The following is a 15,773-nucleotide window of genomic DNA, read 5'->3' on the forward strand; positions in this document are numbered from 1 at the left end:
GCGCACACTGTCCACTGCCCGCCCACCGCAGCCACCACCCATCCCACCAATCAGCACAATAAAGGACCCAAATACCAATACAATACGAAACGCACCCCCAGGTAGAAGAAAACCCCACAAAAGGGGAGGGGGAAGGGAAAAGGGGAAAAAAGAAAAGAAGGGACCCCAACCCAAGCACCCGCCCCCAGGTGACAAAACAGGAAAAACGAAAGTCCGGTACAAAATCGATCACAAAATAGGAAAACAGACATAGCAAATCCCCATCCTTGCAATACCGGGGAAATATACCAGAAAGACACCAGGGGGATAGATGGCGAGACAGAGCCCCGAAAAAGGGGATACACAAGGGCCATAGAACCAATAAGGGAGAAAAAGAGGAGGAGACAGAAGCTCCCTCAACAAACAACAACAGACCCTCCCACCCACCCCACAAGCCCACCCTACACCCCTGCAGAGGGCTACGGCCTACCCCCCGGCAGCGTGCCTGTCGCCCTAAATAGAACCCGAAATGTAGAAGAAAGAAACAGGCTAGAAACAAAGACAAAAGGGAAGGGACAGGGGAAGGAGAGAACAGCGCACACGGGGGGAGGGCGAAAAAACAGGATCATCTGCTTCCATCCCGCCACCTGCCACATAGGAGGAGTAAAGCCCACGGAAAGTCAATGATATTAGGATAAGTTTCAGGAGTCTCAAGAAAGTACACAACATTACAACAGCACTTGTCAGTCACATATCAAAAGAAGCAAGACTACCGCATATAGAAATAGTTTCAGCCCTGTCCGCTTTTGTCCAAAGTTGTAACCATCCGAACAAACAAAGAGCAAACAGTGAGGGACACAGGGCACAGGAGTAAGTTCCGCGGCAGTCCTAAGAAGAAACGTGAAAGAAAATACTGAAGGTCCAGGAAAGGCATAGCACAACAGTCGCATCGCAGGCTGAGTTCCAAGGACAGTGCGAACGAGGCAAGCCCAGCCGGGCCGGCACAGGCTTTTAGGCCGGGGTGTAGACGCGATGAGAAACTGGAAAGATCATCGAGGCCAGGCCAGGAGATAAGCGGACCGCAGACCAGGGGCCGAGGCAACCGAACAGGATGACGAGGAGCGCCGGAGACTTTCCGACCCAAGGATGCAGTCCCGGCCGGGAGCATAGAGTCCAGGAGCACACCAGCCGCAACCAGCAACGAGGAGGCCAAACCTGATGACGGGGGCCCGCACAGTTCAGAAGGAGGGTCCGCCCTCACAGCGGAAACAGGCGCCGCCACGGTAGTCCGCCAGGAGTTCAGTGCATCCAGGACAACTTGAAGCGTAGGAAAATCTGTACAAGATCCGACATCCGGGCCATGCGGCGGGCCCCCAGTGCTCGCCCAGGCCCGGCAGAGACTCCCAGGGCCGGCCGCCATCTTAGGAGCCCAGCAAGTCCTCGGTCTTCGGGGACCCCGGCCGGGGTAAGACCAGAGCAAAGGAAGGTCAGCCGAACTGCGGCAAGGCGCCCCAAGGCAGGAAGGAGAGCCAACAGAAGAAGGATGTCCGTCGGTCCCCCCGTGCCGCCGGCCCCGTTCTCCGGGCCCGGGCGGAAAAATTCAAAATGGCCGGGCCGGGGAACAGAAGGGGGACTCAGCCGAACAATTGAGTAGGCTCTCCCGCGAGGGGCAGCGTTCGTACCTCTGGGCCCAGGTCAGTCGGGTCGCCAACGGGCACAGCCGGCCAATTCGCACATCAGCCCCCGCGTCCAGCTCCACAGCGCCAGCAAGGGCCGAGCATCATGCTCCGTAACGTCTCGGCGCCGCAATGAGGTCCGGCCAGTCCGCCCCGGAGGCTCCGAGCGGGATCGCTGCACAGGATCGACAGCACTCAGGATCACCGGAGCAACGGGTAAGTGTCGGCGAAGCGACTCGAATACCACACACAGCAAGTAGGGCTTCCCGGGGCAGGAGTAATACAGGATAAACGAAGAGAAGCAGGCGGTTGAACGGAGCCGAGCTAAAACGCGGCCATCTCGGTCGCGAGCTAGGCTCCTCCCTCCAGCCTTACATTCTTCTGGTAGGTAGGTGAAGTGTGCGTCATTAACATGGGCAACAGTAACACCTGTTAATTACAGTGCTTAGAAACTGCGGAAGTAAGGTAAAAAGCACTGGGAAGGGAAGACTGCAAGCTACATACATTTGTGAAGTTGTGAGAGGATAGCATCATCTCCAAGTGTCTCCACTGCAGTATTGCAACATTGACCAACAAAGTATCTGAAAAAGCAACAGTTTACTTTGCAGCAATGTGCACCCCATGTTTTTTAAGCAGTTTAATGCAGATTTAAATCCGCAGTGGAGTAAGGATTGCATCCAGCTTGAGACAAGGAAATAAAATGACAACTGTGCAAGGGTGCCAGGCAGCTGGCTGATAATTATGTGGTACCTTCTTCCAAAGTTCACGCCCCGGCTATAATACCCTAAGCGATATCTGAACACTGACTCCACAGTACCGAGTGCATGGCACATTTCTGCTGCTGAAACAATTTCTATGTGTCCCATGCTACACGTCGAGGTCTGGGTTCTTCTTTACTTTCATGTACTTGTATACTTCAAATATGCATTTAAATTCAAAAACAGCGTGCAATGAGTTTTTTGCACCTAGAGCACTTAGTGGGTCGACGTTAGTATGAAGCACTATGCAATGGAGGCGAATGTGAAGTCCCTTAAGCGGGGAAGCTGGTCAGCCACTTTGGGTCTTGCAGGATTTACTCAAATGCAAAACTGTTTTTTCCCATTCTAAAGTTGGCTTGTATACTGTAAGTATACTGTAAGGAAGGGGGTTCATTGGCCACACACACTAAGATTTCAGGACATGGCTGCAATCTCTAGTGGCCGCATGCATGTCAGACCTTCTCTGTATCTCACATGCATGTGTCTGTTTTAAATACCGACGTGCTCTCAGGCTGTGGAATGCCTGCCTGCGCCCATCCAAGGAGCTGACAAGTTGCAACAACAAAATGCAAACATGCTACTGCCGTGCAATCCGCAATGAGCGCTCGCGAGGCTGCCTTTCGTCATGGAGTAATTGTGTCGTCTGGTTGACTGTGGGCAACGACGAAGACTAGTTCAAGATAGATAAGTCCTGAGACGTCTGACTAGGCCGCATTCAAAAATAGAAATTCATACATTCCTGAAGCAGATATCAGGAGTAATTATAAAGTAGGATCAAAAACAGAGCCGAAGATTACGCAGCCTACAGCAAGTCTGGAAGGGTGTTATTCGGAGCTGGCATTTGGGCAAATATTGGGGACAGGCCCTGTATCTGTATTTTTTTTGTAATCTTATGTAGCAGGATCTCGATCCGAAAGTACTAGAGCACTTTCTAAGAGCACCAACTACATTACATATTCACGTTTGTTTAATGCATGGGAAGATTAAGCGATTTGCCCAGAATCACACGATGTTGGGCCAAGGCTCGAACCGGGTTCCAGTGCCAAAGTCGGGAGCTCTGTCCGCGCATGTATCAGTCCATCGACCTGTTACAGATCTGCTACACCCCCTCCTCAAAGCATACAGGCCGTGCTTCCAGAAAGATCTATGTGAAGCCACAGGTTGCAAAAAATTTTCTTTCCAGGGTGCATTTGTCTATTGTCAGATATTTAGTGGCATTGTACTCGTTTTGGGGGCTATGGGGGCGGCGTTAGGGAGATTGCAAGCAAAACAGAGGAACAGCCCCAAAGTTGAAGCTGAACTGTCTCCCAAGGATATGTATGGTACCCCCACCCCCGTGAGCAGAAGGAAGTTATTAAAATGATAAAGATGTCACATTGTTGGCAGCACTTTCTGAGGCATATGGTTTCCATGGTTTAAAAGAATGGGCATCATGTAGAAAGTTTACTTTCAAGTCAATTTATGTGCTGCATTCGGATGCCCACGCAGATTGTGCACCTGTGATTAGGGAGACATGCACACATCAGGCACACATAGCAGGTCTTTGCACAATGTATCGAAAAAATTGTAAATAAGACCGCTTGGGTCAGACAAACGTCCTTGCACCTACGACATGGCACATTAATAACCTGGTTCACGTGCTGCATTGGAATGCAGTCCCACTTTCTATTTACATACGTGCACATATGTGTACATGTAACTTACAATTAATCTTTACAGACTTGCAAACCCATGTATAACAGGAATACCCTTGAGGGTTTTAGCATACTTGTAGAGGTGTACATACAAATGCCTGTACAGACGGTGTACTCATTTTTATCAACTAAGGCATGCGCTGTATCTCAAAGCCCTTGCACATACTACTCATATAAATGCACATAGATGGAAATGCTATGTCACAATGCTCTTGCACACTACAAGCACATAAACATGTAAACAGGTGCAAATCCTGTAAAACCAAAGGTGCCCTTAACCAGAACAGGAAAGCAGTCCAGTTGGCCTCCATTTCTGCAAATTGTCCACACCTTATTTCAAAGATCACAACCTAACCATTGAAAAGTCATACCACTGCAACCTTACATTAACTAATCCTCTGTTGCTCATCTACTAATACCGCAAGCAGCCGCATGAATTGACACAGTCCCTCCCACTAAAGAGCAGGCCTACCTCCTACTAATTTAACCTACCAAGTAGAAACTGAAGTAAATGTATGGAATGGTTTCCATAAGAGCACACAACCTGCAATAACCAACAACTATCACTGGAGAAAAACAGGTAATCTAGAGTTCAGTAACAGCGTACTGTGTGGCATAAAGCACTTTAATGCCTTGCCATGGGCAGTAAGTGCTATATAATGCAACAATAATACAATTTATAACCCTCCTGGCCCACATGAATGCTAATACCATAACACTGAGTGGTCAGGCATTTAACTGTAGTTCACACAGGGTGCATAAGAATTCCCTTATACTGTGGGCCAGTCTTACACTTACATAAGACAAAACCAATATGGGTCCTGGTGGTTGACCAGTAGTGTACCAGTTCAAAGCACGAAACCACCCATCACCAACCACACAGGCATTGAACCCGGTCCACGGTGGTCATCACACATGACATGGAAACACTTCACACATAGGATCAAAACAAAGATACACTTCCAACCACACATCCTACATGGAGTTGCCGCTAACAATGTAGACAAGTGCTTCAGCGCCCCACATTACAGTAGTAAGTGGTATATACATGTTGCAATACGGTACAATACAGTGTCTGAGAGTCTTATGTGGCATTAACTCGAGTAATAGAAAAGGCAATTTTTCGCTGCATGCCTTTTAAATTGTCAGATGTCTCTTCTGCATTCCTTGGTTTGCATTGGCTGTAGCTGAGGGTGCTGTATGCCAATCTATTGTTAGAGGACTTTCAACATTTACCTGCATAGTGTATGCTTCACTTTAGTATTTATAGGAAGCATTTCAGGCTTGCAAGATCCTTAAGACGTGTACCAGCAGATGGTCTGTTTGCCGATTTCCAGCAAGAATTTCTTAGCGACATGGAACAACAGTTTCAAAATGGTACTCCTGTTTTGCAGTAACCAGCCATGCTAGCCACGGAGAGAAGGATTCGCAAAGATGAAAAATTTCATGATTCGCAAGCCTACCCTTAAGATTTTTCTAATGTTACTCTTTTCACAGCATTCACAAAAGCATCCCAACGTATACAGAAAGTAATGAAAATTGTAGATTTCCATGTTTTGGCCTAACCTGGAATGATCTGCATGTCACTAGTGGACAATCCACCTGGTCACAGTTACTTTCAAATTATAAATGCACCTTGAAATGAGAAAGTCTTTTCACACTCAATTTGCGTTCCTATGCTGGCATCAAGTATTCAAATTTGGCGTGGGAAGCACTGAGAAGGTGGTGAACATCCACGATGCCCGGGTTTGTGGGTGTTCATAACCTTCCAAATGGCAGTCACTCCGCCCTCCCCTTCTTACAAGCACCCATATTCGCACCCATAGCCTTAATTCCATTACTGCAGGAAATCTACCAGGGTAGTAGCAATTCCAAAGGTAGTGGTTGAAGATAGTGCTTCAGACATTGTAAAGCATGAAACTTCAACTTTTGTCTCCCCCTGAGACTACGTAAGCAAGCAACCATTAAGTGGATTGATCACAAACGAACTCAAAGTTCATAAATAACCAGCTTTAAATATAGGGAGCATTGCCACGCTCGTTGCATAAAATGTCTTCATGTTTTGCGTGCTTATATTAAAATACTATGTTTTTCATAAAAGCAGATATTTGACTGGGTAAGCAACTTATTTCAGTTACTGTTTGTACTTTGAGTCTTCCTTTTTAGTATACCTCACAAGTACCTCTCCTTTGAAGAGACTTGGTCTTCTCAACCCGTGCTACCACTGAGAGTCAAGTGCTGAAAGGGGTAGTAGTTCTTGGCCCAGTTACTCAGGATTCATATTAGGTTGGCCCCAGGACAGCAGGAGTAGAAGGCCACAGCCCACACAGTTGGGCCCAAGTTAAGCCCTGCTTTCCCTGTGGTTCTCTGTAAGGGGCTCCGACAAGGTCCTTTTATAACAGCCTTGTCTTTAGCGTCGTATGCATGGATCACCCTTGATAAATCATGTCAACATAGCCCTGTAGTTTACCTGGAAAGCTCATGATATACCTCTATACAATTTCCACTCAATTCACATTTTCCCCATTTGTCGGACACCCTCCCCCTTCAGAACTTAAACTTATCTGCAATCATAGAACAGTGCGTATCATTATTCCATGCCTTTAGTACGTGAAAGACCATTGCACCATGCTGCCTAGCTTGATCTCGTCTTGCTCCCATAAAAGATAAGCTATCGAAGATCTTTTGCTAAGCCACTTCCCCCATAGATCCAGTACAAGTCGTTTTACATTGGGTTCTGTGGGAAACCCCGTTGTTTGTGGCAAGCAAAGCCACACATCCTTTCAAAAAGGCTCTAGTCAAGGGCACCAGCATTTTACATGTATGAAATTACGTGGTTGTCCACAGTCTTTGGTGCACCTATCTGTTCTGGCTCCACCTATCTTAGCAATATGTCCTCTCATGAGATATGATCTATGAAGGATTTTCAACTGCACCAGTCTAAACCGTACCCGAACTGCCACCTCTCATGGTGGAGAGAAAGCCTTCGCAATTCTTCATTCTATAGGTCTATCAAGTCCCCTGTCCATTATTTCACCCAGCTCCCCTAGTGGGTATGGTGAGGTATTATGTTCTTCTATCTTAAAGATATTGCTTTCTGAGGAAGGGTTTCCAAAAGAATCCGGTCCTCCAATGGGGAGGAGTCTTCAATTTTCGTGTCTTTTGGGACAAGGCTGCAAAAGTTTGCCTGGGTATTTATATGTTAAGTGTATGCCAATTCACATTCCTTCTCAAGCGTTTCTAGGGTGGAAGATCCCTCCTCTTCCCAGGCATCTACTAGTTGCTTATCCCAATTCCATTATATTTCTGGAACCCTGTGAGGCTACCAACCTTTTGTAGTAGTCCCCTATCCCCCGGTGGTGTCTTTTGTCAGAACCCCTCTCTATCCCATGCCCTTGGCAGTTTTATCACAGGCTCTCAAAATTGATTACATATGTGGGAGCAGAGCATTTCTGTGTTCTAGGTAATGCTAAGGGTAACCCTAGGCTTCATTGCAGGTCTATCTATTCTGAAGAAGGGGACATCCAGCGAGGAGCAGGCCCATTCATTTACCACCACCAGTTGAGAGGCCCAATAGTATTTTATAATATTGAGGGGGGCAATTCTACCACAATACCCCCTTGCCAGTTTTATGATTGATATTTGAGGTGGTTTTCCAAGCCACAGGAGTAGCTGAACCTCACCCTCCAGCTTTCTGAAGAATTTCTACAGACCCAATAACAGGTTGTAAGGAAATGCCTCTTTTTATATGGTCACCCCTCAAGTAATTCAACTAATGCTTCTGATTAATTGACTCAGAATGCACCGAGACCTGCTAATAAGACTTCAGTGCCCTGACCCTAAAGTGTATGTCAAATTGGCAGTACCTAATCTGGAATGGCTAACGTACCTATAAGGCCCTTGTATCAATCAATCAATCAATAATATTTATAGAGCGCGCTACTCACCCGCTAGGGTCTCAAGGCGCTGGGGGGGGGGGGGGCACTACTGCTCGAAAAGCCAGGTCTTGAGGTGCTTCCTGAAGGAGAGATGGTCCTGGGTGAGTCGCAGGAGGGTGGGGAGGGTGTTCCAAGTCTTTGCCGCCAGGTAGGAGAAGGATCTTCCTCCGGTGGTGGCTCTGCGGGTACGTGGGACGGTGGCGAGGGCGAGGCTGGTGGAGCGGAGCTGGCGGGTTGGCGTGTAGAACGAGAGGCGGTTGTTGAGGTATTCGGGGCCTAAGTCGTGGAGAGCCTTGTGTGCGTGGGTGAGGAGTCTGAACGTGATCCTCTTGCTGACTGGGAGCCAGTGCAGGTTTCTCAGGTGGGTGGAGATGTGGCTGTGTCGGGGGATGTCCAGGACGAGTCGTGCTGATGCTTTCTGGACGCGCTGGAGTCTTTTCTGTAGTTTGGCAGTGGTCCCAGCGTAGAGGGTGTTCCCGTAGTCCAGACGGCTGGTGACCAGGGCATGGGTGACCGTTTTCCTGGTTCTAGTGGGGATCCAGTGGAAGATTTTTCGGAGCATGCGGAGGGTGTTGAAGCAGGAGGAAGTCACAGCGTTGACTTGTCTGGTCATCATGGGGGAGGAGTCGAGGATGAAGCCCAGGTTGCGTGCGTGGTCCGTGGGCTTGGGTGGGGGGCCCAGGGCAGTGGGCCACCAGGAGTCGCCCCAGGCGGAGATGGATGGGCCGAGGATGAGGACTTCCGTCTTGTCCGAGTTCAGCTTCAGGCGGCTGAGCTTCATCCAGTCCGCGATGTCTTTCATGCCGTCTTGGAAGTTGGCTTTGGCGGAGGCGGGGTCGTTGGTGAGGGAGAGGATCAGTTGGGTGTCGTCGGCGTAGGAGATGATGTTGAGGTTGTGCTTGCGTGTGATGGCTGCGAGGGGGCTCATGTAGACATTGAAGAGGGTGGGGCTGAGCGAGGAGTCTTGAGGTACACCGCAGATGATCTTCGTGGCTTCTGCGAGGAAGGGCGGGAGACGGACTCTTTGGGTTCTGTCGGAGAGGAAGGAGGTGATCCAATCCAGGGCCTTTCCTTGGATCCCAGCGTGGTGGAGGCGGGTTGTCAGGGTGCAGTGGCAGACCGTGTCGAATGCAGCCGAAAGGTCGAAGATGATGAGGGTGGCGGTTTCTCCGTTGTCAAGCAGGGTCCTGATGTCACCGGTGGCTGCTATGAGGGCGGTCTCGGTGCTGTGGTTCGCTCGGAATCTGGACTGCGATGGTTCGAGGGAGCCGTTCGTCTCCAGGAAGGCTGTCAGCTGTTTATTGACGGTTTTCTCAATGACTTTTGCGGGGAAGGGGAGGAGCGAGATCGGGCGGAAGTTCTTGCGGTCTGTGGGGTCTGCGGTAGGTTTCTTCAGGAGGGCGTTGATCTCTGCATGCTTCCAGCTCTCCGGGAAGGTGGCGGATGCAAAGGAGTTGTTGATGATGTCCCGGAGTTTGGGTGCGAGGATGGAGTCGGCTTTGTTGGAAGATGTGGTGTGGGCAGGGATCGGCTGGGGAGCCTGTATATGGTAGCCCGTTGCTCAGGGCATGTAAGTCAGATGGGTACCCCATGGCTTGCAGAACTGGTTGTGCCACCTAGGAGGCCCCTTAGTAAAACAAGTCCCCCTAGTCATCTACTACAGACTGGTAGAGCGGTCATGCACTGCTAGGATGACTTTTCCATTGAAAGCAATGGTAAAGCCACTTCTTCCCCTGTACATATGTGTAAGTCGCCTCTCTGGGAGGCCTACCGAGTCCTAAGGCAGGGGGCGACATATGACACAGAGAAGACATGTTCTTTTCATGTCCTGGCAGTAAACACACCATACCACTGTTTATACCCAATTGGAGGGTACAGGATTACACACTGACCCCTCAGCTGTGCTAACTCCTGAACGGTGCAACCAAAGTGGGCACTCCAAAGTATCAAACAACATGTTACATTAAGCCTGACTTGCATCTCCAGTCGAAATTAATGTAGCTTGCTGCTGTGTTCAGCTTTAGCAAATCTGCCACTTTGTTGCCTTTAAAATCCTATGCTTTCCCCGGCACACCTGGACCCGGTTGCATGAGACAGCTTTCTGCCCTCCTGAAGAGACGTGCCAACGACTCTCACGAAGGAGAGCAATGAGTGATTGCATGCCAAGGAAGTGCTAACTCTCTCCTGCAGAGAGCCATTTAGGAGAATAAATGACAATTGCAGAGGACCGATTCAAGTTTCTCCCAAAGGAGAAAATCATCTCACCCCTCCGGAATAAAAACGTATATGACATGCTAGCGCCGGTTAGTAAAGCGCAGTATTGCCGTCAATGTGGTTTCGCAGCGCTGTACCCATGAATCCAATATAAATTTCGAAGGGAGATGGGTGTTAACTATAACACAACGACACAGTAAAAGACAAAATCTGATTTCCGCTTTCTGTGCGCCCAGATCCTCTCCTGGGAGACTCTAGGCGGGGTTTGGGGCGGAGTTTCCCCCCCTGTGATTGGAAATAGGCGGCTCAGCACAGATGCCTGTCCCGGCAGGGTTGTGTGCTGAAACACCATAAACTGGACAGCGCTTTAAAACGAGCAGCGTCCCACCGGCGCTATAAGACAATCAGCGTCACAAAGGGGCGTGCGCGCGGCTCTGTACCTGAGGGCGAGCTCGTCAGGTTGTGTCCCTCGGGGCTCACGGCCTGGATGAAGAAGTACCTGACGGGCAGGACGATGTCCGCCCGCAGCCCCGGTCCCCACACCAGGCTCCTCTGCGGGCTGACGGGCCCCGCGGCGGAGAGGGCGGTCAGGAGGAGGCAGAGGCCGGCCAGGGACGGCAGCAGCGCGGAGAGGGGATGCCCCGGGCTGGCCATCCTGCACTCGGCCGCAGAGACACGTGTCCCTCCCCAGACCCGCACTGAAAACCTCAAATTTGAGTTTTTAGTTAAAAGGAAGTTGCCGTCAAACTGTATTGTCTGTGATTGGTGCAGCGTGGGCCTATCCAGAGCGGGGAAGTGACCGCGCAACCCCCCTCCCCATGGGCTCCTCCTTCCTGGGTGGGTGGGGGGAGAGGAGCGAATGACCCCTACAGTACAAAGACAGAGGGAACCGGACAACTGGCCTGGTATCTCCCTTTGCTTAGAACGCGACGCAAAAACCTCAGCAAAGATGTGCTGCTTTCCTTTAGCTACAAGCTTTGGCACAGGTACTACGTCGGTCTTTACTAACAACTGGCGCTCGGATACCTCCAGGTCAAGTTCGCTCATTTCATTAAATCTTTATTTCGATACATTAAGTATCATAAAAGTTGCATAAAATACATTACATTCACAGTACAAAGAAGTGAGTTCTACAGTGGGATAAATCATAGTATCACATAGCGGTGCTATTCATTCATGTGGTTTCCCTGTCATTTGTATACCAGACACCATTCTAGGGGCGGATAGTTATGTCAAAACATTTAAATAATTAATAAATAATGGTTAAAAAGAGTATATATACATTTGTAGGCATACGTCTTTAAAAATAGTTTTTTCTAAAAGTAAGAAAATCTGAGGATCAATCAATTAGAGCAATTAGTATACCATATACAAATATTAATAATGTTATACTTCATAAATTTCAACCAGATTACATGGAGATTCACAGTTAGGGGTCCATTATGATGTCGGGCGGATTGCCTCCGCCAGGCTGGCGGTAGCCACCGCCGGCCTGGCGGAGGCAATCCGCCCGACATCCATTGCCAAATTCCCCCCTGCCATATTAGGATGGTGGGGGGGACCGCAGCGGTGAAAATCACCGCCCGCCTGTTTTCCGCCCCGGTGGCCTTGCGGCCGGGGCGGAATATGTTTAATATGGTGGCGGTGTCTGTTAGACACCGCCAGCCATATTACAATGCACATTCTGGCACGCCTTTCAGGCGGAGTCCCCCTGCAGGGGCCCGTTGCGGGCCCCCAGGGACTCCGTGGGGGTGGGGGGTGCACATGGGGGGTACCTATGGTACCCCCCTGCATTTCAATGCACAACATAACAGGCACCTCGCGGTGCCTGTCATGTTGTGCATTGAAATGCACAACGTGCATTTTTAGCATTGCGGCGGGCGGTGCTTTCAGCACCGCCCGCTGCAATGTTAAAAATGCGGGAAGCGCCCGCCACTGTGGCGGGCACATCTTAATATGTACAACGGGACCCCCGCCCTTATGGCGGGTGGTCCCATTCACCGGTAGGATGACGGGCGGACAAAGTCCGCCCGTCATCCTAATGGACCCCTTAGTATTTAATTTCTATAGCTTCAAAGGTTCAGACTCAACTTCATTCTCATAAAACTAACGGCCAGGAGGAATCAACTAACACCAAAGACTACCACCTGACTCGTATCAGTCTTTAAGATTCTTCCTGCCTCTAGATAGGATCTAGAACCTATGTTACGACAAAGAGGCAGTATCCACCATTTCCTTGGTATTGCATAGCTCGGGCAGAAGAACAGTATATGTAAATCATCTTCCCTCGCCTGATTTGCGCATACAGTACATAGATTACAGCTAATCTTGGACCACCTCATTTCACAAACATTTGTCCTAAGCATGCCATATCTAAATTTCATATCGATTGACTTTGCTAGTGGTGGGTGAATCTCGTCCATAAAAGGTTCAAATAATGCTGTATCTTTAAACAATGAAAAGTTGTTAGTCAAAGATCCATATATTTTTACGTTCACTGTCTCATAACTTATATATGACCAAAATGATAGTTTTAAGATTTTCTTTGACAATATATTCATTGATTCCGGGTCATTCCAATAATGTGCTAGACCAATTCTTGTCAGCCACGATCTTATATGTTTAAGCCAATGAACCTTTTTACAACAATCAAGACCTATGATTTCTTTTATGCCTTCCTTGTAATCAGACAATTCTACAGTCGTCCACAATCTGACCCAGAGCATTAGTGGTCTCAGGGTTGCATGGTGGTCTATGCGTTTCATGTTTAGATCTAAAAGGAGGGGAGTCAGAGGGGTGTTTACTGGTAGTCTTAGCAGCCCCCTCAAAAACTTGTTCTCTCCGATCTCAAAGGAGTTTCTACATGATGATCCCCACAATTCTGCCCCATAAAGTACCGCTGCTTGTATTTTAAATTTAAAAATCTCTAGGGCCGGGGTGACTGCTTTGTTCTGACATTTACCATGCCTTTTCAGTATAGGAAGGGAATTTTGTTTAAAAACCACTTTACCTTTTTCTATCTGGCTTTTCCATGATAGGTTTGAATCTAGAGAGACCCCCAGATAAATAACATTTTGGACATATTCCAATTTTTGTCCATTTAAAATCAGATTTTTCCTGCATTTATAGCCATATATTTTGTTTTCTTAACATTGATCTCTAAGCCCTTAGAGCTGCAATATGTCTGGAACCTGTTCAGTAGATTCTGTAGACACCGGGGTGTTTGAGAAATAAGAATTGTATCGTCCGCAAAAAGGAGGGACGAAACCCGTTCGCCCCCCCAGTTTTGGGGAGTCATTGTCGCATGCCTCCATATAAGACGGGATGTCATTTACGAATAGGGAAAATAGTGTCGGAGCCAACACACATCCCTGGCGTACTCCTCGCTTTATAGGTATTGGTTCTGATAGTTCCCCATTGGGGCCCCACCTAACCTTTGCATAATTATTCAAGTGTAATTTTACAACTAACTTCAGTAATTCAGCTGGTAACCCCTGGCATTTGAGTGACTCCCAAAACAGTTCTCTAGGGATTAAGTCAAACGCCGCCCGTAGGTCGACGAATGGTACATACAGGTGGCCTTTTCTTAAGGTAACGTATTTCCAGCATAAGCAGCAAAACCTTAGGACCTGGTCAATGGTACCTGTTTTAGCTCTGAACCCTGCTTGCTATATTGTGAGCACTGACTCGTCTTTCATCCATGTGTTTATGCGATTTAAAATATGCCTTGCAAATATTTTTTGAGTTATATCTAATAAACATATTGGGCGATAGTTAGCAGGGTCATTTCTGTCGCCCTTTTTAAAAATAGTAATAATTTCCGCCCCATTCCATGTGTCTGGAATTTCGGCACCAGCGGCGACAGCATTACATAAATGATTTATATATGGTGTCCAAACATTTGACTCGTGTTTAAATAGGTCACCTGGAATTTTATCAAGCCCAGGGGCCTTCCCATTTTTAATCGAAATAATAGCCTGTTCTTTTTCTTGCAGTTCAAAAACGATTGGCATACTCTCAGTATCTACAGGTGGGACGTTATTTCCATCCTGTGTGATTATAACCTCCTCTGGGAATGCATATAAATTGGTGAAGTGGTCAATCCAGTGGTCTCGTCAAGAAAGACCTCTTGTGAGCCCTTCTCCTTTTTATTGCCTTTTGCCACTATTTCCCAAAATAACTTTTGGTCCTTTGCTTTGGCCGCTGACAGCATACTAGATCAAATTTCTTGGCCCCAGCTAGATTTAGCGTCATCCAATACTCTCTTGTATTCTTTCCTTTTCTCTTTAACTGCCAAACCATTTTTATTCTTTATTGCCTGCACTAGGGTCGATTTTGCTCTACGGCATTCTTTACTAAACCAGAGTTTGCCTAAAGTCTGAGAATCGGTTGCTCCTGTCCTTTTTTTAGGTCTTTTAGTTAATAATAACAGGAGCTCATTAAAGAATACTTTGTGAAGATCTAAAAATATCCTAGGATCATTTTGGGAAATATTATATGTGCCAAATGTCCTGATGAAACAATTATATATTTTTTCCACTAACTCTTCCCTCTCTATTATGTATGCCCATTTTACTGCGCGTCGACTGTTGCTAACCACGATATTGTCGCACTCTTTCCTTAGCATTCTGTCCCGATAATAAACTGCTAGAAAAGGTAGCTTCAAGTGGGCGGTGATCGCTGTCGGTCCTTGCTATTACTTTCATATCTACAGCAAACGACCATAAGTCCGAGGATAGTGCAATATAGTGGATTTTGCTCTGGCAGTTCAATCTCAAGAAGGTGGGGGCTTTAGGACTATCAGATGGTAGGCGCCCATTACATGCCCTCATCCCATGGCCTGTCATAACCCTTGTAATTTGGAGGGCTAGAACAGTGCCAGCAACTGTCCCACTACTAGTTAAAGCGGGTACACCATTGGCACTGTCTTCGTCCTCTAGTAATTTATCCAGCCCTACAATAGGTTCGAAGTTACAATTCAGGTCTCCACATATAATCTTGCTTGTTCCAGGGTCCAGTGGATCTAACACTGAGTCCAAGATGGCGGGGGGAGGAGTCAAGATGGCGGGCTGACTCCGCCGAGTGAAGGCTGCTGCATGGAGCTGCTCTGCCTAAGGACCGTTACATACCGATGAAATAATTACTCACGTCTAAACGGCTGATTTGGAGAAGCCAGCAAAGCAAAAAGATAGCAGAAAACATAGCGGGAAAATGTACTCACGTTAAAGCTTGCAGTCTACAGTTTCGGATTGCGGACTCAGCTTTTTGGCTCCACACTGCTATCCTGCTTTCTTTTGGTGGAGTGCTTGTCTGCCGGATCTAAAACCGAGCCAATGATACGGGTTCTGCTCTGGCACTGCAGCGGGAGTCTGCTACGCTCCTGGAGATACGTGGCGGTCAGCTTTACTCGCACGCCTGCCGGGATAGTCAACTGGGCGTCCTCGCTGCAGCTGGGCGCTCACCTGGGTCTACGCCCAGCCACGCTGAGAACGCCGAGGAGACCAGAGGATACGG

General features: G+C 48.1%; 1 protein-coding gene across 1 annotated transcript in view; it reads right to left on the bottom strand.

The window, feature by feature from the left end:
• The window catches only part of POGLUT3 (protein O-glucosyltransferase 3), an 80,368-nt gene extending 69,375 nt beyond the window's left edge, over positions 1-10,993 (bottom strand). Inside the window, exon 1 of the mRNA XM_078657053.1 lies at positions 10,700-10,993. Within this exon, the coding sequence (XP_078513179.1) occupies positions 10,700-10,913 (214 nt within the window). The 5' untranslated portion in view covers positions 10,914-10,993. The remainder of the gene's footprint in view (positions 1-10,699) is intronic.
• Between the last annotated feature and the right edge of the window lie 4,780 nt (positions 10,994-15,773).

Source organism: Lissotriton helveticus, chromosome 8 (assembly GCF_964261635.1).
Source record: "Lissotriton helveticus chromosome 8, aLisHel1.1, whole genome shotgun sequence".
Taxonomy (NCBI): domain Eukaryota; kingdom Metazoa; phylum Chordata; class Amphibia; order Caudata; family Salamandridae; genus Lissotriton; species Lissotriton helveticus.